Here is a 27,958-nt window from a genome sequence, read left to right on the forward strand (position 1 = left end):
TGTTTCTGTTTTGCTGTGGGCTGATAAAGTAATTTGAACCATCTAGACACCCATATCTTTTAAAAAGTACAAACTTGTGTTTATAACAGCACATTCCGTTATCTCAGGATGACCCAAAGAGCTTCAAAGCCAAAGTGTAGTCACTTTTAATGAAGGGAAACACAGCAGTTAATTTGCGCCCAGCAAGGTTCCACAAACAACAATCAGATTACATGGAATTACATTGAATTTTGCAGCACAGAAACAGGCCATTCGGCCCAACAGGTCTATGCTGGTGTTTATGCTCCACCGTATCTTATCTCACCCTATCTACATATTCTTCTATTCCTTTTTCTGTCATGTGTTTTCTAGCTTCCCCTCAAATACATCTATGGAATTTGCCTCAACTACTTCTTGCGGTAGTGAGTTCCACATTGGAGGAAATGCGCCAGCCAGTTTATACACAGCAAGATCCCACAAATAGCAATGTGTTAATGACCAGACAATCTGTTTTATGATGTTGGTTGATCCTTGTGAAATATTTTCTCACGACTCAAATCAAGTTCTATGAGAAAAAAATACTTGTAAGGAATCTTACAACACCAGGTTATAGTCCTACAATTTTATTTTAAAATCACAAGCTTTCGGAGATTATCTCCTTCGTCAGGTGAGTGAGTGAAAGGTTCTCAAATCGCATATCTTATATTAGGCTGGGACACCATCACACCAATCAAAAGTGTCGTTGGTGTTCAGACAGGTTAGCCACGGAAAACAGTAGGTCCCAGTATGCTGAATACACATTGTGTCAAATCACACAGACAGAGAGAAAGAGACCCGAAAGGCAGAGAGAGAGAGAGAATACTAAAAACAGATAACTTTTTTTTCCCCTTGCTGGTGGGGTTACGTGTTGCGAGATATGAACCCAAGATCCCGGTTGAGGCCGTCCTCATGTGTGCGGAACTTGGCTATCAATTTCTGCTCGATGATTTTGCATTGTCATGTGTCTCGAAGGCCGCCTTGGAGAACGCTTACCCGAAGATCGGTGGCTGAATGTCCTTGACTGCTAAAGTATTCCCCGACTGGAAGGGAACCCTCCTGTCTGGCGATTGTTGCGCGGTGTCCGTTCATCCGTTGTCGCAGTGTCTGCACGGTCTCACCAATGTACCATGCTCTGGGGCATCCTTTCCTGCAACGTATGAGGCAGACAATGTTGGCCGAGTCACAGGAGTATGAACCATGTACCTGGTGGATGGTGTCCTCTCGTGTGATGGTGGTATCCGTGTCGATGATCTGGCATGTCTTTCAGAGGTTGCAGTGGCAGGGTTGTGTGGTGTCGTGGACGCTGTTCTCCTGAAAGCTGGGTAACTTGCTGCGAACGATGGTCTGTTTGAGGTTAGGTGGCTGTTTAAAGGCGAGTCGTGGAGGCGTGGGGATGGCCTTAGCGAGGTGTTCGTCGTCATCGATGACATGTTGAAGGCTGCGGAGAACATGGCGTAGTTTCTCCGCTCCTGGGGAAGTACTGGACGATGAAGGGTACTCTGTTGGTTGTGTCCCGTGTTTGTCTTCCGAGGAGGTCTATGCGATTCTTCGCTGTGGCCCGTCGGAACTGTCGATCGACAAATCGAGCGTCATATCCCATTCTTACGAGGGCGTCTTTCAGCGTCTGTAGGTGTCCATCGCGTTCCTCCTCGTCTGAGCAGATCCTGTGTATTCGCAGGGCCTGTCCATAGGGGATGGCCTCTTTGACGTGGTTAGGGTGGAAGCTGGAAAAGTGGAGCATCGTGAGGTTGTCCGTGGGCTTGCGGTGGAGTGAGGTGCTGAGGTGCCCGTCTTTGATGGAGATTTGTGTGTCCAAGAAAGAAACCGATTCTGAGGAGTAGTCCATGGTGAGTTTGATGGTGGGATGGAACTTGTTGATGTTATCGTGTAGTCTCTTCAGTGATTCCTTGCCGTGGGTCCTTAGGAAGAAAATGTCGTCGATGTATCTGGTGTATAGCGTTGGTTGGAGGTCCTGTGCAGTGAAGAAGTCCTGCTCGAACTTGTGCATGAAAATGTTGGCGTATTGGGGTGCAAATTTGTGTATTCAGCATACTGGGACCTACTGTTTTCCGTGCCTAACCTGTCTGAACACCAACGACACCTTTGATTGGTGTGATGGTGTCCCAGCCTAATATAAGATATGCGATTTGAGAACCTTTCACTCACTCACCTGACGAAGGAGATAATCTCCGAAAGCTTGTGATTTTAAAATAAAATTGTTGGACTATAACCTGGTGTTATAAGATTCCTTACATTTGTCCACCCCAGTCCATCACCGGCATCTCCACATCAAAAAAATACTTGCCAACCATCTGTGTTATATGGGCATCAGCATTTCAGACGTAGTTTGCCAATAAAATCAGCCTGGTTTCAAAAGAGCCTGTGCTGTTCCAAGGCCGTGAGTCAGTGTGGCTCTGCTCTTTGAGGCAAGTGTTGTAGGACCTCATGGTCGCCACACAGATTTGATGGGATTGACCGCGGTTTTGGTGATGCAAGGCACTCAGGCTGCTAAAAAAATTTAAAGTATCACTGGATGCAATTTCAACAGCTGATATCGATCGTCCCACCCCCCTCTCCCCAATTGGTTAACTACAGCATCACGTGTTGTATCTCCCCTCCCCCGGGGTCTCTGGCTGAAACCTACAAATGCCCCAGTGTACGTGTGGCACTGACCAATAAACTGTGCTCCACTCAGTCCCAGGCTCCTGCTTTTACATAGAATTTACAGCACAGAAACAGGCCAATCGGCCCAACTGGTCTATGCTGGTGTTTATGCTCCACACGAGCTTCCTCCCTCCCCTTTTCATCGAACCCCATCAGTACTTAAATTGTGCCTCTGAACCTCCATATATCCCAGAATCACTGAGCTGAAACAGAGACACCCTCACTAATTATAAAATGTAGATAAATAATTCACTGTGATGTGATTTAAAATGTCAATTGAAACTAATAAAATTTCAGTGTGATTAATAATAGCTGGAGTGTGAATAATTATGCAATAAAATTCATGGAATGTGATAAAAGCAATGATTAACTGCAGTGAATAAAATCTGCTCATTTGAGTATGACTGAACATGAATTCAGACAACAGCTTCTGTTGGTCAGAGTCCAGTCAAATTCCAACTTGGTGTTCTCGCCCTGAACTCACCACCTGTAACCAGGTTCCTATCTGACTCAGGAAGCACGGGATTAATGCCGTATCAATCCAGGTTTAAAAAGTCTTCCCAGCACTTAATAAACGGAAAAAAGTTTGAGAAATGGTTTAGGAAACCATCTGTGCTCTGTAAACATTCAAAATTTGCTGTTTGGGGAGTGAACCTGTGCATTTAAGCATGTGCCCAGAGCTCTCACCTGTTTGCATTATAACATGTCTTATCTGTAAATCACATTCACACCAGTTGTGTACTCAACATGTTTTGCACGTTTAAGCAACTAGTAAAGCAACACAGCTTTTTAAATTGCAGATCCAATCCCTGTTATAATTTATAATATATACATCAATAAACATTTTCATTTAAAACATAAAAATATCTAACTTGTAGATTAATAAGCATCAAGTGGATTGTTCAATTAGCCATTGATTTCCATCGGGTCCTGTCTTACAAATCAAAGTGTTGGGAACTGGTGAATGGGTCAAACCACACATTCATCGACAAGCACCTGTGGGGCTGGTTACAGTGCATGTCCAGTAGACAGCTGTGCATGTGTGAGCTACCTCTGAATGTGTTACCTCTTATTCCTGGGACCTAAACACAGCCATGTTAAAAGCAGCAATGGTGTTGCAAGAACCGGTGTTGAGAATTAATGCTGGGGAAATTAATTTGTTGCCTTGACATTCAGGAGAAATTTCAAATTGCTTTAAAAACAAGGTTGTCTCCCATGGGATTGGATATCAGGGATTCGATATCAGGGGTTCCAGCCAGTCTGCAGGGAGCAGCTGGATCAGAGCATACAGATTAAATCAGCTCCCACTCCAACCCATCCATTATATGTTTACACACACATGCAGACGGGGCCTCGGTTTAACGTCTCATCCAAAAGACGGCACCTCCGACAGTGCAGCACTCCCTCAGAACTCCCCTGGACCCACAACCTTCTGACTCAGAGCGACCACTGAGCCGAGGCTCACACCATCAGGTTGAGCCAGATGTGCCAAATTAACTCCATCTGTATTTACTTTTAAGTGCAGGTGATAGTTAAACTTAGTGTAAATCTGAGTTGTTAAGTTGCTTCTAATTTACAATGGAATCCTTTCCTGGAATTTAACAACTTGTGCACAAGGAGGACCCAGTTTGTTAGCTCATTGCGATCAGCTGCTGCTATGGTCTGTGCTGCTCACAACTGCCCTCATGTGGGCAATGGAGATATAGCAGGTCGGTGCACATTAATAGAATCTTAGAATTCTGTCTATACTGATGGAATGCAGCATGAATAACTTCTCAAACGTCAACTGTCCGAACCCAGTGGTATCTGTGCCCACAGCACAAACCACCTGACTAAGCTATTGGGAAAGGGAAGCTGCAGAGAGTGGAATGGGGAATAGAGGAATCACATGGTCCGTTTCAAGTTGCTGATCTGAATTCAGGGTTAAGGCACACTGCAGGAGCCTGTAGTGGACTCAAAACTCCACCTCTCGCCTCCTTCAGGGTGTTTGGTACCCCATGATTGCAAAGTTACAAAAGGTCCCACGAGTCAGTGCATTCTCCATTTTGAATATCACAGGCAGCGAAAAACTACAATCCCTCCCCCTCCCCACAACAGCTAGTCCATCTTTGGCAGGTTTTGGTGAGGGGCAGGCTAGTCATACAGGAAAACTGGGAGATTTCCCCCATGAATGGTTCTATAATGCTGAAATATCGCACTCCTTTTGTCCTGTGAGAATCCAGCCCAGCCCTGGTTTTGGCCATCATTCTCAGAAGCCCCATGGTGTCGAGCTCAGTGAGACTGCAATCCAGTGGTCGAGGAGGATCACACTCTGTACTTAGAAATATAATTTCAAGGCGCTCCTGCACTAAAGTTAAATAATTTGTGCTCACCGTGGCTTCTTCACCTGCAGTCTCAGCATCAGGAACTCCCTGTGCAGGGATAACACTGCCGAGAAAAAAGCACCGTGATCACTTCCACTCTCCCCTCCCCTCGGAAAAGTACTGATTCTTTTTCTTTCGTTCATGGGATGTGGGCGTCGCTGGTGAGGCTGGCATTTATTGCCCATCCCTAATTGCCCCTTGAGAAGGTGGTGATGAGCCACCTTCTTGAACCACTGCAGTCCGTGTGGTGACTGTTCTTCCACAGTGCTGTTAGGAAGGGAGTTCCAGGATTTTGACCCAGCGACGATGAAGGAACGGCAATATATTTCCAAGTCGGGATGGTGTGTGACTTGGAGGGGAACGTGTAGGTGGTGTTGTTCCCACGTGCCTGCTGCTCTTGTCCTTCTAGGTGGTAGAGGTCGTGGGTTTGGGAGGTTCCTGCTATCAGTGTTTCACTGGGGCCAGCACCCCTTCAATGCCTCACCAAAGTGGGTATGGTAGTGTAGCAATTATGTTACTGGCCTCATCACCCAGAGGCCTGGACTATAATAATCCAGAGAACGTAAGTGCAAATCCCATCATGGCAGTCTCAGAATTTAAATTCAGTTTTTAAAAAAATTTGGAAATATAAAATTGGTGATAATAAAAGTGACGATGAAGTTGTTGGTTGTCGTAAAAACTCAACTGGTTCATTGATGCTCTTGAAGGAAGGAAACCTGCCTTCCTGCTGGTCAATGTGACTCCAGTCCCACATCAACTCTTAACTGCCCTCTAAAGTGGCTCAGCAAGACACGCACTTTGGTATCAAACTTTGGGACAACTGGGCATGGGCAATAAATGCCAGCATCCCGAGAATAAAAGGCCTGTCATCTGACATGAGCCTCATAAGTAGTTATTAGCAAGGTCCTGCCCTCAACATTCCAGAACACACCTCCTCCTGCCCCCTCACTTCCCCGACTGCAGAGAAACTGAACTGCCAGAGGGAGGGGGGTCTGCTGATATCAGATCAGACCTCCTTGTTTTGTGTGGCACCATGTGACACTAGGTGGTGCATTCAGGGGAGCTGAGCTGTCAGTTCCCACTTCTCTTACCAGCCACTAGAACTCTTACCAAAATGGACAGGAAATATCCAACTACCAGTCTTCACAAAGTGCCTTCAATTTAGAAAAAACAACCCAAGGGGCTTTACAGAGGCACAATCAGACAGAAATGGATGCTCAGGTGGGTCGGATCAGAAGTTGTGTTAAGCTGTAAGCTAACATTTTAAAACCAGTTACTATGGATTGGCCACCATTTCCTCAAATAAAATCTATCTGGAAGTCATTTAAAATCAAAAATACTGCAGATACTGGAAATTTGAGACAAAGTATTGGACAAAGCACATGTCAGTCAGCATCTGTGGGGAGTACAGACGAGTTAATTATTTTGGGTACAGACCCATATTCAAAACTTGAAAAAAAGGTGTACAGGCACATTAATGTAATCGGGAAAAGGGAGGGGTGAAAATGAGACACAAATGCAGAGGTCAAGGTCCAGGACAGATTGCAGTGCCTATGGAACAAATACAAGCCAATGCCTTCAAGAGAAACAGGAAGACAGAATTAAAGGTTACATTTAAAAAAAAACAGACTGGAATTCTCAATTGCAATTCTTCTATTTTATCAGCGGGTTCATTTTTAAAAATTCGTTCATGGGATGTGGGCGTCGCTGGCGAGGCCGGCATTTATTGCCCATCCCTAATTGCCCTTGAGAAGGTGGTGGTGAGCCGCCTTCTTGAACCTCTGCAGTCTGTGTGGTGAAGGTTCTCCCACAGTGCTGTGAGGGAGGGAGTTCCAGGATTGTGACCCAGCGACAATGAAGGAACGGCGATATATTTCCAAGTCGGGAAGGCGAGAGACTTGGAGGGGAACGTGCAGGTGGTGGTGTTCCCAAGTGCCTGCTGCTCTTGTCCTTCTAGGTGGTAGAGGTCGCGGGTTTGGGAGGTGCTGTCGAAGAAGCCTTGGCGAGTTGCTGCAGTGCATCCTGTGGATGGTGCACACTGCAGCCACGGTGCGCCAGTGGTAAAAGGGAGTGAATGTTTAGGGTGGTGGATGGGGTGCCAATCAAGCGGGCTGCTTTGTCCTGGATGGTGTAGAGCTTCTTGAGTGTTGTTGTTGCTGCACTCATCCAGGCAAGTGGAGAGGATTCCATCACACTCCTGACTTGTGCCTTGTAGATGGTGGAAAGGCTTTGGGGAGTCAGGTGGTGAGTCACTTGCCACAGAATACCCAGCCTCTGACCTGCTCTTGTAGCCACAGTATTTATATGGCTGGTCCAGTTAACTTTCTGGTCAATGGTGACTCCCAGGATGTTGATAGTGGGGGATGCCATTGAATGTCAAGGGGAGGTGATCATCTCTTGTTGGAGATTGTCATTGCCTGGCACGAATGTTACTTGCCACTTATCAGCTGAAGCCTGGATGTTGTCCAGGTCTTGCTGCATGTGGGCTCGGACTGCTTCATTATTTGAGAGGTTGCGAATGGAACCGAACGAATGGAACTGAACACTGCAATCATCAGTGAACATCCCCATTTCTGACCTTATGATGGAGGGAAGGTCATTGATGAAGCAGCTGAAGATGGTGAGGCCTGGGACACTGCCCTGAGGAACTCCTGCAGCAATGTCCTGGGAAAATGATTGGCCTCCAACAACCACTACCATCTTCCTTTGTGCTAGGTATAACTCCAGCCATTAGAGAGTTTTCCCCTGAATCCCATGCTCCAATAAATAACCTGAATATTAAATCCACAGAGCAGAAAAAATTATTAATCTGCTATCTGACATTCACTAAGTTATGAGCTGCCCAGTGGTCAGCTGTTATTGCATTGCTGCTGCGGACAATTTAATACTTTACTCTTTTGAAAAGGGCAATGGGTCTACACAAAGATTAACACCAGATGTAAGATGCAAGGAGACATTCATATAAAGGGGTTTTAACCTTGGGCAATGGTAATCAGTAGAGAAAGTGGTTTCATACTGGCAAGAGTAGGCCATCATGGCATGCTACACTCTCCACACCAGGTCCCCACTGGTGCCAGAAAGGACCCTGGAGCACGGAGCCTTTCACTAGGGATTCCCACCCATGCCAGATAGAAGAACATTTCACCAGCACGTATCCTAAGGGAGTAATTCGAGGGTTTGCAGAAACAGTAACGCAGGAAATCCCACCACGCAGCACATGAGGCAATTTCTGAGGCGCCTCAAATTATAAGCAGGAGGTGCCCAAAGAGAGTGTGTCTGGATCTCAGGTCTGAGTGATTGTCATTACTTGGGTAGGATTAGATGCAATGCCCCATGCCTTTGAGCCAGCTCGAAGCACTGAAGTCAGGTGCCAGTTTGCGGAGTGCATTGGGGGGAGGGTGTACCAGTCTCCAGCAATCCAGGCAGTGACTGGCACTGTGGGACATGCAGCTGGCGTGCCCACTATCCAGCACATCGGGTGATCAGCGCATCACAGGATCGCCTCTGCGCCCCCCCCCGCCCCCCCCGACGCCCTCGGGGAAAGCCGCGTGCAACTGGCAGAGCTGCTCAGTCAGTACCACCGTCTGCCCGATTGGGACTGAGGCCCCGCTGGCTCCAGACTTTCAACAGGTCCCCACAGGACGCTGGCAGCTCAGAGAGATCCCTTGCCTGTTGAAATTCAGGCCATGCCGCTGATGGAAGTAAAATGCCTTCAGCGCACACCACAGGGAAGGACCCTCAGGGTAAAGGTACATTAAGTGAGAAGTTGCCAATCGGTGCATTGGCTCAGCGTGCTCTGGCCTGGCCGCCCTCTGATCGACAGACTCACAACACCGACTCGGGGCCATCACCCGGCTTGTAACTTAGCTTGGATTTGGAGCAAGTTCCATGTCCACGTCTCCTGTCTGTTTCTGCCTCTGCCACGTGATAAAACCACCATTCCTATTTTGTTTCACATCTATTTTAAAATCTTGACTTGAAAATGCATTTTCTAGTTATTGTACGGGTGGGTTCACCGTAACCAGTTACACTCATTGTGCACAATTATTAACTTATTTCTGCTATCAATTCAGCAAATACAAGTTTACATAGGAAAATCCCACTATAAATGTGGGCACAGGAATTTATAATGGTAAAAAGTTGACAAAGACATGATAACAGGAAGTAAGGCTTTGTTGGCAGGAAGTCGTTGCAGACTCAAGTTTTTTAATGTCATGGTGAGGGGACGCGGGGGCCAGCGACTAGCAGCCGCATTAAACGGTTCTCAACCAACAGCAACACATCTAGAGTGCTGACTTAATCTAAAGAACTAAGCAGTCAGTTGCTTTTGATCCTTAACTTTTGTAGGTTCTTTTTGCACTCACTCCCAAACAGCATTCCTGACCCACGGGGATGGGTAGCTGGGTTCTGTAATTTGCTGCTGGGAATCACACGTAGATGGGAGAATCCATCCTCCACTGATCATTATCTGATAAAGCATCTAAGATTGGATGTAATGTATGGGCAATCGCAAGCACGAACATCCACCTTACTGAGCTGTTTGATATACATCACACAAACTGTTCAGATTTACAATTAGAATAGTGACCGAGTTACTGGACTCAGTCACATGAAACCCTAGAACACCAAATGCAGGAGAAAGATTACAATATTCTGACAAACGACATTGTATAAACATTTAAACCTCTTCCCTGCACTCTTCTGGACTGAACAGAGACCAGGCACCTGCCAGTGTGTAATAGGTTACCCAAGAGGCACAAAGGCAACGTGACTTTTCTTCTTGCTTTTTTTTTTAGGAAGTTGCCTCATCTCATCTCTCACCCCTCTAACCAAAGACAAAGCTGGAAATCTGGAGGTGGGTGGGAATTGAAAAGTACAAACCCCCACCCCCACCACTCAAGGTGAAAGGCGATCGACACCGGCTTAGGAAAGTGGCAGTTTGGACAACGTTGTTTTATCATATTTTCAAACTGAACAGGAAACTCATCAGAATATAAAGCAGGGGATAAATCATCAAGTACCATGTTCATGGTTTAAATTTCAGAAAAGGTGTACCCCGCTCAAATTTATGACGGCCTTTATCAGCATCGCAATGGAGCAAAACAGGATGTGTTCATCATTGCAAAATCATGGATCACGAAGGATTTAGAAATGGATCTACCCGCATCCCTGATTATGCTCAGAGATCTGCCACGACTCTAACCAGAGCTATACATTAGACCATTTACAAACATCTGTTCCAGTCAAGAATGTAATCACCAACACTGCCAGATACAAGTGAACCTCTCCATTCCAGATGCACCGCTATGCTAATGCTGAAATATAAACCGGAGGGCAGATCTGATGAGACATTTGGAAAGAAATGTATTTATTGCATCAAAAATTAATGTCCCGTTCACAACAGCACATTGTTTTTTTTACAGCAGGCTGCAAAAATCAGCATGGAAATCCAGTCCAATAGGAACTGGAAAATACAAAGTTTATCCAGAAAAAAAAAGGCGATGGAAAGGAAATGCGGATAATGATCCTGGATTACCACAGTTCATCTCACCTGTAATGGATACAATAGCAGTAATGTATTCCTTCCTTAAGGGTCCCGTCACAAAGCTTACAATCAGAACACGAGGCTGATATACAAGGAAGGATTAAATTACGTCATTCCTTCTTAATAATGTGTTTAGTTGGATAATGCTTGGGACTCTAAATTATGGTACGACACAGATTTAATGGTCATCAGTGACTTTGAACAGGGCAGTTTGAGAATGCCTCTGCTACATGCTCCCTTCTCCGATTAGTTAATAAAATCTGAAACACAAAAATACTGACACATTTTGCAAATGTTTAAAAAACCTCCCCACCCACCCCCCCTCCCCCCAAAGCCCTTCCTGTAAGTCTTGAATGTTCACCAAGAATCTGCAAGGGAGTAAAGTAGAGCAGGGAATTTAATAGATCAGGGAATTTAATCAACAGAAATTTTAAGCATTCACACAAGTAAAGTGAATAGATAACTTATTTTCATTCACAAACCTATTCACATTTAAAGACCTAATTAACAGACAGAACAGGAAAAAAAGGCTGTTGTACAACATGAAATGATTACTTTAGATGTGTATAAAAATAATTTCCAGAAAGTCGAACCATGTTAGCAAAGCCACAAACTGGATTTTGTTCAATTTATTTTGACTTGAAAGCTTGTGTATTTGGAGCTTTCCCTTTCATACATCCAACCACACAGTGCATTCCTCTTATCTCCTTATACACAAGGAACACAGCAATACCAGTGTTGAAAAGATAGCTCTCATATAAGATTCTAAATCATATACATTATACTGTACTATTAATTCCTTACATTACATCAGTATTAACAAGTTAGCCACATACCCAGGTTGCACCTGTGGCAGCTGCTGACAGACAGGACCCTTGTTTACACCTTAAGAGTGTTAGGCCCACAACAGCTGAGAAGCAGCTCCTTCAGTGTAAACAGCTCAGCACTCGCCTCTCTCTCCCTCCCACCCCCCCCCCCCCCCACCCAGTTTAGCTGAGTAGCTGTCGGATCTCTTTGTGCATGTGGCACAGGAAGTCCACGTATGAAGCTCCACCGTTTAGATTCTTATCCTCCATGAGAAAGTGCTTGAAGAGCAACTCCATCTTGTCTTCCTGCTTCACTATCAAGAGCTGCAAGGATAAGAAGTTAACAGTTAGAAAGAAAGAATTTGCATTTATTTGGTACTTAATCATGTCCTCGGCACATTAAAACTAATGGATTAATTTTGAACAGTAGTCACTGTTTGTGGGTAAACATAGCAGACAATTTGTGCGTAGCAAGATCCCACAAACAGCGCATCAGATAGACAACCAGTTAATCTGTTTTGGTGATGTTGGTTGAGGGATAAATGTTGGCCAGGACACTGGGAGAGGTTCTCTGCTCTTCTTTGAATAGTGTCATGGGATCTTTTACATCCTCCTGAGAGGATAGACGGGTCTTGGTTTAATGTCACATCTGACAGTGCAGTATTGAGGGAATGCTGCACTGTCAGCCTTCATTTCTGACATCCTTATGGCATTTGGATGATATAGAATTTACTCATTTTAGTTGTTAAGAGGTTTGCTATTGCATAGGTGTTAGTGATGTTACACAACAGCTAAGGTTTTCTCTATGCCCAGAAAACCTAACAGCCTGTGTAACGGGAGACTGGGTTTGCAAGTGCACAGTGTTAAATACATCACATCACCATTTTTTCTTTGGAGATTCTTTCTTTTAGGATTGCAGGGTATCATGGTGATGCTGCACAATGGAGCAAGGACACAGTTATATGAGGTGAGTAAGCCTTGGGTCTGATTGCTCATTCTGTTTGGTTTCTGATGTGAACTGTGCCAAGCAGAGACAGACGGTCGTGTCTGAGTCACCATCACATCTCCTGACGGCCAAACAAGGCACTGGGCTGCCTGCCCAGGAGCTGATGTGCAGGATCCACTGGGACGGACCAACATTGGAGAGAAGTGGAAGGCAGATATCCCCAAGACAAACATTTTACGAAGGACTGACTGCAAAGCAGTCTTACCCATGAAAGGATATACTTGCCATAGAGGGAGTGCAGCGAAGGTTCACCAGACTGATTGCTGGGATGGCAGGACTGTCATATGAGGAGAGATTGGGTCGACTCGGCCTGTATTCACTCGAGTTTAGAAGAATGAGAGGGGATCTCATTGAAACACATAAAATTCTGACAGGGCTAGACAGACAGGATGCAGGGAGGACGTTTCCCCCTGGCTGGGGGACCCAGAACAAGGGGTCACAGTCTCAGGATACGGGGTAGGGCAATTAGGACTGAGATGAGGAGAAATTTCTTTACTCAGAGGGTGGTGAACCTGTGGAATTCTCTACCACAGGAGGCTGTGGAGGCCAAGTCACTGAATATATTTAAGAAGGAGCTAGATAGATTTCTAGACACAAAAGGCATTAAGGGGCATGGGGAGAGCACGGGAATACAGTATTGAGATAGAGGATCAGCCATGATCATAGTGACTGGTGGAGCAGGCTCGAAGGGCCAAATGGCCGACTCCTGCTCCTATTTTTTATGTTTCTATGCACTTCTACCACCTTGCAGTTCAGAACTTGATTGGTACAAACCATGAAAGTCTAGACAGAGTTTGTGTCACCGCAACCCTTGAATTCATTCACTGTTTTTTGATCCCTCCTAACCATCCAAACCATAATGAACACAGGACAATCTGAAATAACACCTCACTGCAGTAACCAATGGGTTAACAAGGCAACAGGAACTATAAAATATTGGACTTTAAACCTTTACCTTCATAAACCTGGGTCTCTGAGCACGAATCATATCAACCATGGACCGTAATTTTTTGGAGTAAGGATTATCCAGTAGTGGAAGAGCGGCCTGAAATTGAAATGAAAGCCAGGTCAGACAGCTGGAAGCTGCACAAGGAACAAAGTGCAGTTACGGAAACTCAGCACTGACGTTACTGAAAGTCATGTGCAATCACTGGGATATTCGTGTAACCATGTTAATTTGCCACAAGTTTTACTGGTTTAAACATCTACTTTTAAATTCAACTTTAAAAAAAAGTGAATTTGAGAGAGCTTCTGCTGCTCACAGACTTAACTTCTGAATAATTGTAAACATTGGAAAGCAGAGAATAAGTTCAACAACAGAATGCTGGGACTTAACTTGGTTAGATTCTGCTATTCTGTTGAGGAACCTATTCTAAGGCTGACATTTACACACCAGATGTAGTGTCAGTGCAAAGCTGTTTCCCTGGGCATCAATGCTGAAGGTTTACTGTAAATCCAGAGTCAGGTTCCGATGTAACTCCACTTCACTCCAGAGACAGGTAGGACCACGACATTGGGACAACACCACAATTTGTTGAGCTTTGGTGCAAAGTGAAGCTGCTTCACTGCAACACTACAGTTGTGCAAATGCCACCTTAAACACAACTGCATGGTTATAAGCAGCTGTAGAAGTACAAAACATACTTAACCTGTCTGCCTTCTGCCAACTCTTGGCAAGGTCAAATTTAGGGCTACGGATCTGCTAATGGCAGACTTAGTTATAGGTGTAAAGCTTGTAGTATACTGGAGGGGCCTTGAAATATTAGACAGTCTTTAAACAGGAATCTGTTCTATAGCAAAACCAATCTATATTTCATGATTGTAAACAAAAATTTACAATAAAGAAATTTACAACAAGTGCTCTAAGGGAATCAAGGGATATGGGGATCGGAAAGTGGAGTTGAGGTCAAAGATCAGCCATGATCTTATTGAATGGCGGAGCAGGCTCGAGGGGCCATATGGCCTACTCCTGCTCCTATTTCTTATGTTCTTATGTTTATGTCAACGCTTCAAACTTCATGGAGAATGATCGGATTAAGGACAATTCAGAGCTGCACATCTCAGTCACATTATGTGCAGAAGCACACCTGCTACATTTGGTTATTTCTGATTTAAAGCCTTTGGCAAGAATCATAACTTACCACAGGCAAAACGTGAGTGATTGCACGATTCATTCTCATCTGAAACTCACCAGTGCGGAGTCTATCTGCCCAAATGATTGCACGTTAAAGATGCTCTGGATCAGGTCATGCTGCGTGTTCATTCCCACCCAAATGAAGAGATTCAATCCATTCTCCAACAGATAGATTCCACCCTTCGATAATCGCTCCTCTGAGCAACGAATGGCCACTGGAAAATCATCACTATCCACATCCATTTTGTGCTAATGAGAGAAAAAAGTGTTCTGGTCACAATGAAGTCTTTTATCTAAAACAAAGATTGTCGGAACATTGATTTAACAACAGAAGGAAAATAAATTTTTAAACAGCTTGATGTTGGTGACAGTTTGTCTCCGCCAAGTAGACACAAAGAACGAAAGACTTGCATTTCTATAGCGCTTTTCACCATCGCGCTAAATCCCAAAACGCTTTGCAGCCAATGAAGTTCTTTTTGAAGTGTAGTCACTGTTGCAATGAAGGAAACGCGGCAGCCAATTTGCGCACAGCAAGATCCCACAAACAGCAATGTGATAATGACCAGATAATCTCTCTTTTTGTCAGTGATGTTCATGGAGAGATAAATATTGGGCAGGATACTGGGGAAAACTCCCTTACTCTTCTTCGAATAGTGCCATGGGATCATTTACATCCACCTGAGGGGGTAGACAGGGCCTCGGTTTAACATCTCATGCGAAAGACGGCACCTCCGACAGTGCAAGGCTCCCTCAATACTGCACTGGAGTGCCAGCCTGGATTTTGTGCTCAAGTCTTTGGAGTGGGACTACAAAAATTGCTGTGTGCACATATTAAAAATACTCATGCGGCCCTAATCAGAACTCTTACTACTATACGGGGCCACTTGCTCTCAAACTAAAAAGGAAAAACAGAAAATGCTGGAAACACAGAGCAGGGCAATCAGCATCTGTAAAGAGAAAAGCCATTTTGGGTATGTACCCTCCATCAGAAAGGACCCAAAGATCTTGACCTGTGTTTTCTGCTTTTATGTGCTTTCAGGATCAAGCAGAGGACAAGTTAGACCAGGCTATCACTTTGCAACACCTCTAAATCTGAACTCAAGAACTGAACACAAATACTGTATGCGAGAGCTGACTTGGAGCAGACCCACACCTCTCAACTATCCCAGTATAAATCAGGACAGCCCAATTTTGCTGGTCATTTTCAATCACGTCCCATCATTGATTCCAGAGCAACATTTCTCAGTTTTAAAACTCCCTCCAAAACTAAAACTGGTCCAAGATCCTAATTGAGTTACAGGAAATGCGGATAAAACCCGCCTGGAATGCTTGTTTGACACACACGGACAGAGGTATTACCACTTTTTGATGGCAAGTACCGAGAGATGATCGTCTAAATTTAAATTTGTGCTTTTTGCGGTTTCTAGATTAACAGCACATTCGTCGTTTACTTACCACGGGTAAAAGCCTAGGGTAGAAGAACACGTTGGTTTCTGCTACATCCATGGATGCGACGAGCTGACGGATATAAGCCCGATCGTCAGTGGAGACCTCAGCTCCAGGTTGGAGAACATCACTCTTCAGCACGCAGTTCAGGTACACAGGCAGCAGCTTCATGCACTCGGGCAGAATCAGCTAGGAGGAAGATGCAGCAAGTGAACAACAATGGGCACGGCTCGGTGTGGAGTCACTAGGTTGTGACCAGGGACGAGCAGGTCACAGTTATATAAAGAGTGTCGAGAAGTCAGGGCTTTTCTCGCTACAGCTGAAAATGTAAAGAGGGGATTTGATCCGAGATTTTACGGTTCCAAATGGTTATTTCTGATCAGGTAAATAGTGAAATTGTTTCCACTGGTCAGTGAGATGATGCAAATTTACCATAATCAGAAAAAAAAATACAAGAGTGACCACACTTCAAAAATTACTTCATTGGACGTGAAGTGATTTGCGACGTCCCGAGGCATTATGTAAATGCAAGCTCTTCATTTCAAGCTCTTTAATCTCTGAAAGACAGGCATTTCTATAACACCCTTCACAACCTCAGGACGCCCAACGCGCTTTACAGCCAATGAAGTATTTTTGAAGTGTCGTCACTGTTGCAATGTAGGAAACGCGGCAGCCAAATTGCACAAAGCAAGGTCCCACAAACAGCTATGTGACTGCCAGAGGGTGTTTGGAATGGGGAAATTCTCTGCCACAAATCATTGCTGAAACAAAATCCATAAATTCTTTGAGAATCAGATAGTTGGTTGAAAAAGAATATTAAAAAGGAACAAGAAGTGAGATTAGACCAAGTAGCACTTGTGGAGAAAAGCACCAGTGCAACACTGTTAGGCCGTGATTCTATGATCAGCAGAGTTTCATTAAAAACGTTGCACACCAAAAGCTTTCACACTCAGACACCTTGTGTCATGGAACTAGTTCCAAAAACAGGGGACGTTAAGTTGTGTCATCAAATTCCTAAAATCGGTCACTAACATTGTGGAATGGAAACTTATAATCTGTTAGCATCTCCACCAGGTTGGATTTAGTGATTTCAAGTAGCTTGAGATGTCAGACTGCTTAGAAGGAACAAGGCTTGCGTCATTTCTACAGTACAAAACTAAAGAGAACTTTAAAAAAAGTGCCGTCAGGGTGTGGGTGATGCTAGCAAGGCTGGCATTTATAGCCCATCTCTAGATAGCCTGAGAAGCTGGTGGGGGCCGCCTTCTTGAACAGCTGCAGTCCATGTGCTGATGCCATTCCCACATGGTGATAGGCAGGGAATTCCAGGATACTGACCCAGTGCCGATGAAGGAATGGTGATATACATCCAAGTCAGGATCGGGTGCGACTTTTTAATTCATTCTCGGGACATGGGCAAGACTGGCGTATTGTCCATCTCTAGCTGCCCTGAGATGGTGGTGGTGGGCCACCTTCTCGAACCACTGCAGTCAGTGTGATTCGCCATCCCCTCTGATTTCCCTCCTTCTTGGTGTTAACTCCCGTTGGGGTATGGTTCCCAAAGGTGGCACCAGTCCTTTGAGTTCTTCCACCATGGAAGGCAGCACAACTGAGCCCAATCCTCTCTTCACCTGATCACTGAACAGCAGGAAGCGTTGGATTTCATCAGTTGCAGGAACACTGGCTGATTTTCCTCCACCCACCCCCAACCTTGCCCAGGGGACGGAGACCCAATTGTAGCACCTCAAGTAACTTGGCACAGAGCAGCAATTCAACCACAACCTTATGACGTCGAAGGCTTAGTGCTACACCAAATGGTGCCTTTATCCACTAACCTATTGAGGGAGCTGAAGAAGTGAATTTTAATATAATACAAAAGTGACTGGATATTGGTGCTGGTTTGAGTATAAATGAGTGGTGATGTTCATCAGCAAATTTCAACTACTTCTCCTAGGTGTCAGTGTCTATTGCATTTCAATCTCATGAAACTTAATCTGGTCCCTCTCATCTGTGATCCCAAGAATAGACATGTTAAATATGAAGGCAAGTCACTTCATATTACATTTAGTCTCAATTACTAAATCATATGCAAGGTTCTGTTATTTTACAAGCAGAATAAACAAATATTTAATGGATGTCAACTGAAGCACACCTAATGTCACAAGCACCAGAAACATCATTTCAAAACCACCGATGGTCACAACAAAAATTGCAATGACAATGCTGTAAACACTTTTTGGTTCCATCAACCTCTAAACATAGGGCAATAAATTTGGTAACTGGGCAGCTTTCTAATTTCAAAACAATTTTCAGCTGCTACAAATTTTTCACTTTAGCTGTATTAACTAGTTATCATGGAATGAACAAAGAACTTAAGAAAGAACTTGCATATTTTTTAAGTGTTTATGACCTCGGAACATCCCAAAGTGCTTCACTGCCAATCAAGTAGTTTTGAAGTGTAGTCACTGTTGTAAGGAAACACAGCAGCCAATTTGCACACAGCAAGCTCCCATAAACAGCAATCAGATAAACCACCAGATAATCTGTTTTAGTGATGTTGTTTGAGGGATGAATATCGATGAGGACCCCAAGGAGAACTCCCCTGCTTTTCTTCAAAAAGTGCCATGGGATCTTTTATAATCACTTGGGAGGGCAGACAGGGCCGCGGTTTAACAGCTCATCCAAAAGACAGAACTTCCGACAGTGCAACATTCCCTCAGCCTCGATTTTGTGCTCAAGTCTCTGGAGTGAGGGCTTGAATCCTTCTGACTCGGAAGCGAGAGTCATGGCTAAACAGCAATTAACCAAAATACTTAATTTTTGATTATTTCTTCAAAGAAACTGCAGCAAAATGGAGAAAGTGCAAAAAAAAGCTTGGATAATTAAAGTTAAAATAATCTTCAAGAGATGGTGCATTTCAATTTACTTTAGGAATGTTTTAATTCTCAGTGGACATCTTCAGTGTTAAGAACGGAATGCTGCCGTTTCCCTTCTGCTCCCTGAATTTCATGTAGCCAATGTCAGCATCCAGTATTCCCAGGTCAGTGTTTTAATTAAGAAATTGCCATATAAAGGTTTGACCTGACAGACAGCAGGTTAGTAGCCAAATGGATGCCCAGTGGGTTTGAGAAAGCCTAGTAATGTAAATGGCACAGGGGTAGTACACAGCTACTGACTTCCACAGTATGTAATGTGATGCAACCCAATAGCTTATTTACCTTCCCTTACTGTAACCAAGCACTGTCCCATTTAACACACACTCCTTCTTTTGGTTCGTTGCTCTCATACCAGTTTCTTTACACTTCACATTTTCCTACATCTGCCACCTATTGGTCCCGATAACTAATATAGGGGTGTTCAAATGTTCTTGTCTTCATATAGGTGTGTAACATGAGTGTCTTGAGGACACAGATACAAGGTTTGAAATCAATGGTTGCATTTATTTCAAATGACTGATTAAGGATTTAACCACCAAGGAGATAACAGTACTAAAAATAGAACTATAATTTCAAACAGGACAGAACAGCCACGAAGAATAAATACAAACTGGGCTGAGTTGCCTGGGTTTCAAGGGTCGGATTGCCAGGGTTTGGGGGAAACTCATGAGGCCTCAGGTGGGACACCCCTGGACTGAAACGATCACCGTGGTTGCAATGTTTTTCACTACTTACCTTGCTTCCTACCTTGGTGGCATCTGTAAAACTGGAAAGATTTTTTTTTGCAAGACCGTTGCTCAAGGCCCTGGGCTCCACACTCATCACCGCATTGAAACTTCCACTTTATGGCTACCCTCCATTTCTGTTTTAAAAAGTCAATTTTTCACCCGCCTCTTGCTTAAACTTTACGGTGAAACTTGGACTTACAGTCACTTTATAGAATGGTCACCTATCCAAAAAGGTAACTTTTCAATTTTGTGAATTATTTATTATTCAAGGTGATGCAAAATTTCCCCAGAAGCTGGTCACTTGCGTAGTCTACATTACTGCTACTCGATTCAGCCATTTAATATTGCACTCCCTATATTCCACTTATACATTATAGGTGGAGGGAACTGGGTGAAGCTTAAGTGTTGGAGCTCATTTGAGTCTAAAAATAAGCCAAAAGTTCAAACTCTCTGTGCCAGTCACTGAATATATCTAGGCTTAATTACAAACACACTCAATGGTTTTACAATAGTAGAAATTTTTACAATGTGTCCCACAGTGGAATATTGAAATTGATCAGTCTTGGGCATTATCACAAAGTGCAGACAGAGCAAGGCTCCAACTACAGCACTCTGTGTTCAAATAAATCAATTCAAACTTCCATGCTAGCTGGAAATTCCCTCAATCCTCACCACCAGACTCCCTGCTAGCAAGACTTTACATTCCTTTCTTATTTTAAAGCTGCGTACTTTTTTAAAAATTCGTTCATGGGATGTGGGCGTCGCTGGCGAGGCCGGCATTTATTGCCCATCCCTAATTGCCCTCGAGAAGGTGGTGGTGAGCCTCCTTCTTGAACCGCTGCAGTCCGTGTGGTGAAGGTTCTCCCACAGTGCTGTTAGGAAGGGAGTTCCAGGATTTTGACCCAGCGACGATGAAGGAACGGCGATATATTTCCAAGTCATGATATGTGACTTGGAGGGGAACGTGCAGGTGGTGGTGTTCCCATATGCCTGCTGCTCTTGTCCTTCGAGATGGTAGAGGTCGCGGGTTTGGGAGGTGCTGTCGAAGAAGCCTTGGCGAGTTGCTGCAGTGCATCCTGTGGATGGTACACACTGCAGCCACAGTGCGCCGGTGGTGAAGGGAGTGAATGTTTAGGGTGGTGGATGGGGTGCCAATCAAGCAGGCTGCTTTGACCTGGATGGTGTCGAGCTTCTTGAGTGTTGTTGGAGCTGCACTCATCCAGGCAAGTGGAGAGTATTCCAACACACTCCTGAACAGTACTGCTCTCTAAAGTTTATGGTGATGTGCAAGGCAAACCAACTTTGATACTTAGTTACAGAAACATTATTTTTACTATAATTAAACCATTTTGTGCCTACATGTTTCAACCTAATCAACTTAGATTCTGGCAGTGGCAATTTGAAGAGTCTTGCTTTTCCAGGTTTCAATATGGTACTCTGCAACAAACGTGTCAAAAACTCTAAAAATCCAAGTATGTAATGGTGAACTACATTTCATTCACCCAATGATACAGCTTGAATAAGTTATTGATGACTAAAGTGCAAAGAGGATAATTACTCTTGGTCATCCAAGGGTTTTAGGACATTAGCTGTATTTTAATTCGACTACTTCACATTTAGCTTCTGCGATATTTCGAATCCCCAGTACCAGCTGTATTTAAACGTTAAGATAAATTCACAGCACTCTTCCTCCAACATCATTTTTATATTCCCCAATTTTAGACCTGTCGAAACCAGTTGTTGGTGTTCCACAGCCTGTGATGTGTACGGTTCATGATCAGAGAGCACATGCAATGGGAACAGGGATAGAGGTCAGTTTTGCTCATGGTTGTCAATTCAGGATCAAAAATTCCCTAATGCCACTGATTAGCAATTCCTTCCATCCCTACAGTAGAGGTGTCTTTCAAAGGGACCAGTTTGTGTTCAAATTTGATCAAACATATCATTTGATGTGCTGGCCTAAAAACAAAGATTTGCAAACAGGACCACTGTCCTACCTGTCCAGCCGATGACGGACTTGCACAATTCTTGCGGTAGCAGGCGAGAATCTGAGCAGACTGGTTGATTAAGGTGTCTCGTACGGTCTTTGTGGGGTTGCTAAGTACACCACGATATGCTGCAAACATGAGAAAATGGTTTTCTAGTGTTAAACCAACTGGATGTCAGATGTGGAGTGGTTGGCTTAAAAACTTAACACTCATTCTGCAGACAAATCACGTAACACTGAAACCAGTCTTTCATCCGCTGGAATGGAATTAAAAACCGCGAAGACTCCCACCAGGACACAATGGCGGTTTATTTCCAAATGGTAGTTAGGGATGCCAACCCTCCAGGATTATCCTGGAGTCTCCAGGAATTAAAGATTAATCTCCTGGTCATTGCTGTGAGCAAACCTGGGAGAAAAATCATTTTTAAAAAATTGTGTTTTTTTTCCCATTTTCTTTGCACACTTTCATTTATTAGTTATAATAACAGAGATAGGGAAAAAGACTGTTTGACCGGGCAGAGCGGTTGGAGGCGGAGATCATGCGATGAAACCTCCAGGAATACATCTATGCAGAGTTGGCAACCCAAATGGTAGTGCGCTTTTTTTTTTCTGGACCAGCAACCCACAGATCAGGAGTTAGAAAACCACAGCAACCTGTGAAATTGATTCAACAAATCTGGTAATTTCTGGGTTGGTGCCAGATTGTCGTAAAAACAAGAATAGGAGTATGGTTCATGAATATCTTTCAGGGAAAGGAATCTGCCATCACAACCCAATCTTGCCTCTAAACCCACACTATAATGGACCCTTAATGCCCTCAAGTAGCCAGGCAAGGCTCCCGGTTGTACTATCCCTGGAACGTGACCCACCACCCTCCCCGGCACTGAGGGATGGATAATCAATGTAGCCGTGCTGGTGCCACCCACACCCAAAAACCTCCACAGCTCTCTGGGTACCATCCTGAACAGTCCATGCTTGCATTCTTGGGACCCCATAAATTACAGTTTGCGTGAAAATGTTAATTAATACTTGCACTATCACTGAACACTCCTTCAACTGAAAAGGTAAATAAATTTAGCCCTGTTCCAAAGTGCAGGCATGGAGATAAACATTCAGTATCTCTGTGGACACTGTTGTATAAAACATGCGGGAGGTGTTCAAAATGATCAGGGGTTTTGATAGAGTAGATAGGGAGAAACTGTTTCCACTGGCAGGAGGGTCAGTAACCAGAGGATACAGACTTAAAATAATTGGCAAAAAAGCCAGGGCAGGAACATGAGGAGAATTTTTTTTAAAACTCAGCGAGTTGTTATGATCTCAAATGCACCACCTGAAAGGGTGGGGGAAGCAGATAGAACAACTTTCAAAAGGGAATTGGATACATACTTGAAAAGTAAAATTTGCAGGGCTCTGGGGATAGAGAAGGGGAGTGGGACTAATTGGATAGCTCTTTCAAAGAGCCGGCACAGGCGAGACTGGACAAATGGCTTCCTTCTGCGCCGTATGATTCTATGATATAACTGCAGAGTACAACAGGCTTTTACCTGAATACGTTGTTGGGATTTTCAAAATAGTAGACATACTCAGGAGAAATAAAAGCATCCTGTATGCTCAGAGTCGCCTTAATTGAAACCTAATTAGAAAATAAAATGCTCATTCTAACTGAAATACCAACCTTATTCCACTGAAGAGCTCAATAATTCACTTGTGACCTGGTGGCTGTTCTCATTCATGGGAATAATCTATTTTAATGTTACCCACTAATCGTTAATTAGCATAGAATTACAAGGTTTAGAGGGGGTTGTTTTTGAAGAAACAAACTGTCTAGCAGATAACTTTTACACAACTTTAGGAAACAGGAAGCTTCACCCATTGCTTAAATCCTTCAATGATTTTTAAAAGTGTTGATGCATTGCATATTAATAGGATAAAATAATTTATTCAAAAAAATTCATCCTGTAAGAAGTTTTTAAGCAGTTGTAAACTACCTTAAACAAATGTTCCAACTGTTTCCTATTGTAATGTGCAGTTTTAAATCCAAAATTAATGTGTGGTTAAATGCATTCAAGGTATTAAACAGGGTAGCAACATGCAACAGATACCAGAGTGCTGGCTTTGACATGAACATGCAGTGTTTATTGGCTCTCACTGAAGCATCAACAGTCGTCGCTGACTTTCTGCATGGGTCTTAGACACCTGTACATAGAACAACTGCACTTGATACTTGTTTTGTTCAAGGAAACATGAGCTTGTATTAAAGGCAGTAATTTGAAACCAACCTGTCAAATGGCAAGCATCTAAATAATGGCTGGAGAACAAGATTGAAAAGCATCAATATCCCTCTCTTCCCCCCACGTTACACAAACCTTCAGCATTTTTCTGGATACTCACAGGGTGCATTATAAAACTACAAAAGGAATTGAGTTTGGGGGTAGTAAGGTTTCACATGCGATTATAAACCTCGAGTAGCCAACCAATTATCTGAAACCAGAGACTAGATTCCTGCCTTGGATTTTGTTGAATGCTTTCTATAGTTAATTGCAGTATTATTTTCCTCATCCTGTCTGTGCTAATTTTCTCCCCTCCCCTCCTGAAGGGATCAACTGGAAGCCAATTCTATGACACCATGTCCTCTAGAAACTTCTTCAATGTAGCCATTATTCATCTGTGACACTAGACAGACAGTCAGTCTCGGCATGCTGTTAAAACTGCAGGACATCACGGCCACATCTGATCCAAGCCTCACATGAGGTCTATACATCCACACTTCCCGAGAAACATCCTTGGATAGCGATCAGAGGCAGGAATCCCGACTGAATGACTGACCTCCACCACCCAGAGACAGGGATACTAACTGTAGTACTCTGAACGCCAGCCCACTGAGATCAGCTAACTCACGCAGCATTATTTCTCAAGACTGTCATGTTGAGAGAGATTCAATAAGCTCAGTGCAGTGACACGGAGCCGAGTTCGCTGCCCTCTGTATAAAGTCAATTTCAGCAACAGACGTGAGGCAGAATCCCGGCAGATACTCACCCAGTTTGACAAAGTAGTTGATAAGTGTGTCAGTCTCACAATTTCTGTACAGGTCAGCAAGCTGAGTACAACAATTAAGGGATAGGTTGTGTACACGTAGCCTCCTCTGTCCACTACAACTGGTATAGAGCAAAGCACACTGTGGGGAGGGGAAAGAAAGGAAAAACACTCATTTATCAGATGCATAGATACGATGCAGCACAAAAATAGACATTCAAATTTACTTTAGCAAATCCTGAACGAGAATTCAACTGAAGAGTACATCAATGAACTGTGCACAGAATTTCTTTTAATACAAACGGTAAACAATGTTTCCGTATTGCCAACTCTTAACAATTCCACCAGAAACACAAGTATTGAATACAAATGAACGCACTGCCTCAAAGGGTGGTGGAAGCAGATTCAATAGTAACTTTCAAAAGGGAATTGGAAATACTGGAAAAGCAAAAAAAAATTGCAGGGCTATGGGGAAGAGCAGGGGCATGGGATTAATTGGATAGCTCTTTCAAAGAGCTGGCACAGGCACGATGGACTGAATGGCCTCCTTCCGTCCTGTATGATTCAGTAGATCTAAAAGTTATGGCCATGTCTATTAACCCGTCGGAATGTTTAGGTGGATCGACACACTTAAAGTTCAAGAAGTGAATTACTTGTCACTGTATTCTGTTACTGTGATGCCACTTGCTGCAGCCCACAGCCACACTCCACAAACAGACCAGATTCAACTTCATCCTCTTCAAACTAAGAATTCAAGTAGACTTGACTTTCAACATATCCAATCACTGCTCAAAGCAATCAATAAAGCCTACAGAATGCTGAACTGGATAGATATGGAGTACAAGTCAAAAGGAAGTCATGCTCAAACTGTGGAGTGTTCTGGTCACAGTGCAGCTTGAGTGCTGTGTCTCGGTCTGGTTACCAAGACACAGGGGAGACATTCAAGGCCAGGAGGCAGTTCAAAGAGCCATGAGCCTAATTCCAGAGAAAGGAGTTATGAGGGAAGATTGAAGAAACTTGGGCTTTTCAGCCTTGAAAGTAGCTGATTAAGAGGCAATCTTAGAAATAAGTTTGTAAATAGCGTAGAGAAGCCCGATCTGGATCATGACTAAACAATGACAAGACTAAGAGCACAGATTCAAACAAAGGGCAAATTTAACATTGTTGCCAGAATTTCTTGACACAAAAAGTGATCAACACAAGGAATGGACTTCCAGGTAAAGCAACGGAGGTGAAACCCAGGAATTATTTTAAGAAAGTCTTAAAATAACAGAAGGACTGTAGTGTCTCTCTGGATGAATAGGCTAAGATGGGCTTCCTCATCTGTATCCATCTTGTGATCCCTCACTTGTAAAACAGATGCCAATTTGGGAGCAAAAGCCGAACACCTTTAGAAAAGAATTAAGATTTGTGACAGACTGATGCTAACACACTCCTGCACATGGAGTATCCCCCCAGTACAAGGCCAGTTTAGGACAGCTTGCTGGTGCTCGAAAGCAGCATGCTATGGATGGGTAGGACACCCAACCCCAGCCATGTCGTCAGAGGAAGGTTCAGGCGTCACAATTCCTCAGTCAGGAGAGATGAATATTGAAGTAGCTGCTCTAGAGAATTGGAAGCAGCTGAGGATGCCTGCCCCCGGCAAAGGAACGGTGAGCGGTGTGAGCAAGAACACAAATTGGCAACACACTAATCTCAAAAATGTCCTTACTTTTCTAAAATATTTGTAGATTGTTTAGAAACTTGTTACAAATTAAGTGGTTCTGCTCATCAACAATCCTATGGCATTTTCTCACCTGAAGCAGGGCACCATTATCTTCATTCAACTTATCGTCGTGTTTGAACTCCACAGTGATGGTTTTATCACAGTCTAACGCAGCCAGCTCTACATCAGTTGTATTACTCATATAGACAGAGCCAAAGAAATCAGTTGCTCTAATCCCTGGAACAAAAGCAAGGTTTTGAGATTATCACAATCAAAGACGAAGCCAAATTTTCCAGACATGAATCATTTACAAACACATGGCCTTTTATAACAAGGTTCTGTGATCACAAATATAACAAAATTTCAAGGTTATATCTGCAGACAATTGATCCTTTCACATCAATATTTTTTTTTAAAAAAACTAGTAAATCTCCCATGGCATCACTCATGGTGCATCAGGGATAGTGATACAGGGTATAGTGGAGCTAAACTGCATTTTGTGACCAAAACCTGCAATTAGAGTCACCAGGGCCTATTTACATAGGGAATTCCCATTTTCACTGATGACATTGGCGTCTACAATGTTAAATGTTGACATAAGAACTGTGACCAAAAATTGCAACAAGAGGAAATAACCATTTAGCAATGTGTACATTTCGAATAAAGTTGGATATTAAAACAGCAAATTTATCCAATAGGTTCTTTATTTCAAGCATGTTAACATCCAAATCAAACTTTGCAAATTTTTTTTTTAAAAGTTGCGAGAAAACTGGTTTGGCTTCAACAACACTTTCAGATGAAAGCTACATCGATATTGGGTATCACAAGGTTCCCATGAGCTGCTTGTTGGTCAAAGTTTATTTTGAATCATCCTCAAATAATCCAACCTCCACTTAAAGTCACTTATAAACAAGATTGTTCATAATCAATGCAATTAAATTACACCTAAGAAATTATGACAGTGCATTGCACCCGAGAAACAAAATAATTCGAAGATTGAGCATTGCTTATATGTGTGCGGGACTCGAAACCAAGACAGTGATTGAGGGAGGTGTATCCCGTAAGAAACATTTACAGAGGTACAAAGGTCAAAGGTTGTTCCCTCGGCCTGTAGCGTTGTCGAAATCATAAGACTCCTCACGTGATGTTTTCAAAAGTTATTGTTGAAATATCAATGACATTGTTAAAAACACCATCAGTTCATAAACCAACATACCTGTGCTTGTGCGCACCCTCATCACAGAATCAAATCCTATCACTTTTCGAACGTCCCTGTGTAGATCATTTAGGAAGCGCTCCCCATCGGCTTGTGCCTGAAAAGAAACAAAAAGCAATTCAAAATCTGCACAATAAAGTAAATACTAATTTAAAGGAGCAAGCTCCTAAATTCGAAGACTTCTTTTGGAATAACCCATACAATTGCAGAACTGCTACTGTCTTATTTAGAACGCCAAAATGGTCATGTAAAAATTAAAAGCTTCAAGGAATGAAAAAGTTAAGAATATTTTCTCAAGAGGACAGGAATCAGAAATTGATCACTGAACATAATCACTATATTAAATACTTTCAGACAAATCTCCTCCAGTTAAA

The 27,958-nt window shown here is 43.4% G+C and overlaps 1 protein-coding gene across 2 annotated transcripts in view; it reads right to left on the minus strand.

Moving 5' to 3' along the window:
- Window positions 1-10,392: 10,392 nt before the first annotated feature.
- Window positions 10,393-27,958, minus strand: part of LOC137303999 (protein transport protein Sec24C-like) — a 69,115-nt gene continuing 51,549 nt past the window's right edge. For both annotated transcript variants that reach the window (XM_067972389.1, XM_067972388.1), the window contains 8 exons: window positions 27,585-27,681; window positions 26,460-26,605; window positions 24,667-24,805; window positions 21,641-21,759; window positions 15,992-16,171; window positions 14,594-14,785; window positions 13,358-13,447; window positions 10,393-11,720 (listed from right to left, as the gene is read on the minus strand). In XM_067972389.1, coding sequence (XP_067828490.1) covers window positions 11,580-11,720; window positions 13,358-13,447; window positions 14,594-14,785; window positions 15,992-16,171; window positions 21,641-21,759; window positions 24,667-24,805; window positions 26,460-26,605; window positions 27,585-27,681 — 1,104 coding nt within the window. In that variant the 3' untranslated portion in view covers window positions 10,393-11,579. The remainder of the gene's footprint in view (window positions 11,721-13,357; window positions 13,448-14,593; window positions 14,786-15,991; window positions 16,172-21,640; window positions 21,760-24,666; window positions 24,806-26,459; window positions 26,606-27,584; window positions 27,682-27,958) is intronic.

Source organism: Heptranchias perlo, chromosome 36 (genome assembly GCF_035084215.1).
Source record: "Heptranchias perlo isolate sHepPer1 chromosome 36, sHepPer1.hap1, whole genome shotgun sequence".
Classification (NCBI taxonomy): domain Eukaryota; kingdom Metazoa; phylum Chordata; class Chondrichthyes; order Hexanchiformes; family Hexanchidae; genus Heptranchias; species Heptranchias perlo.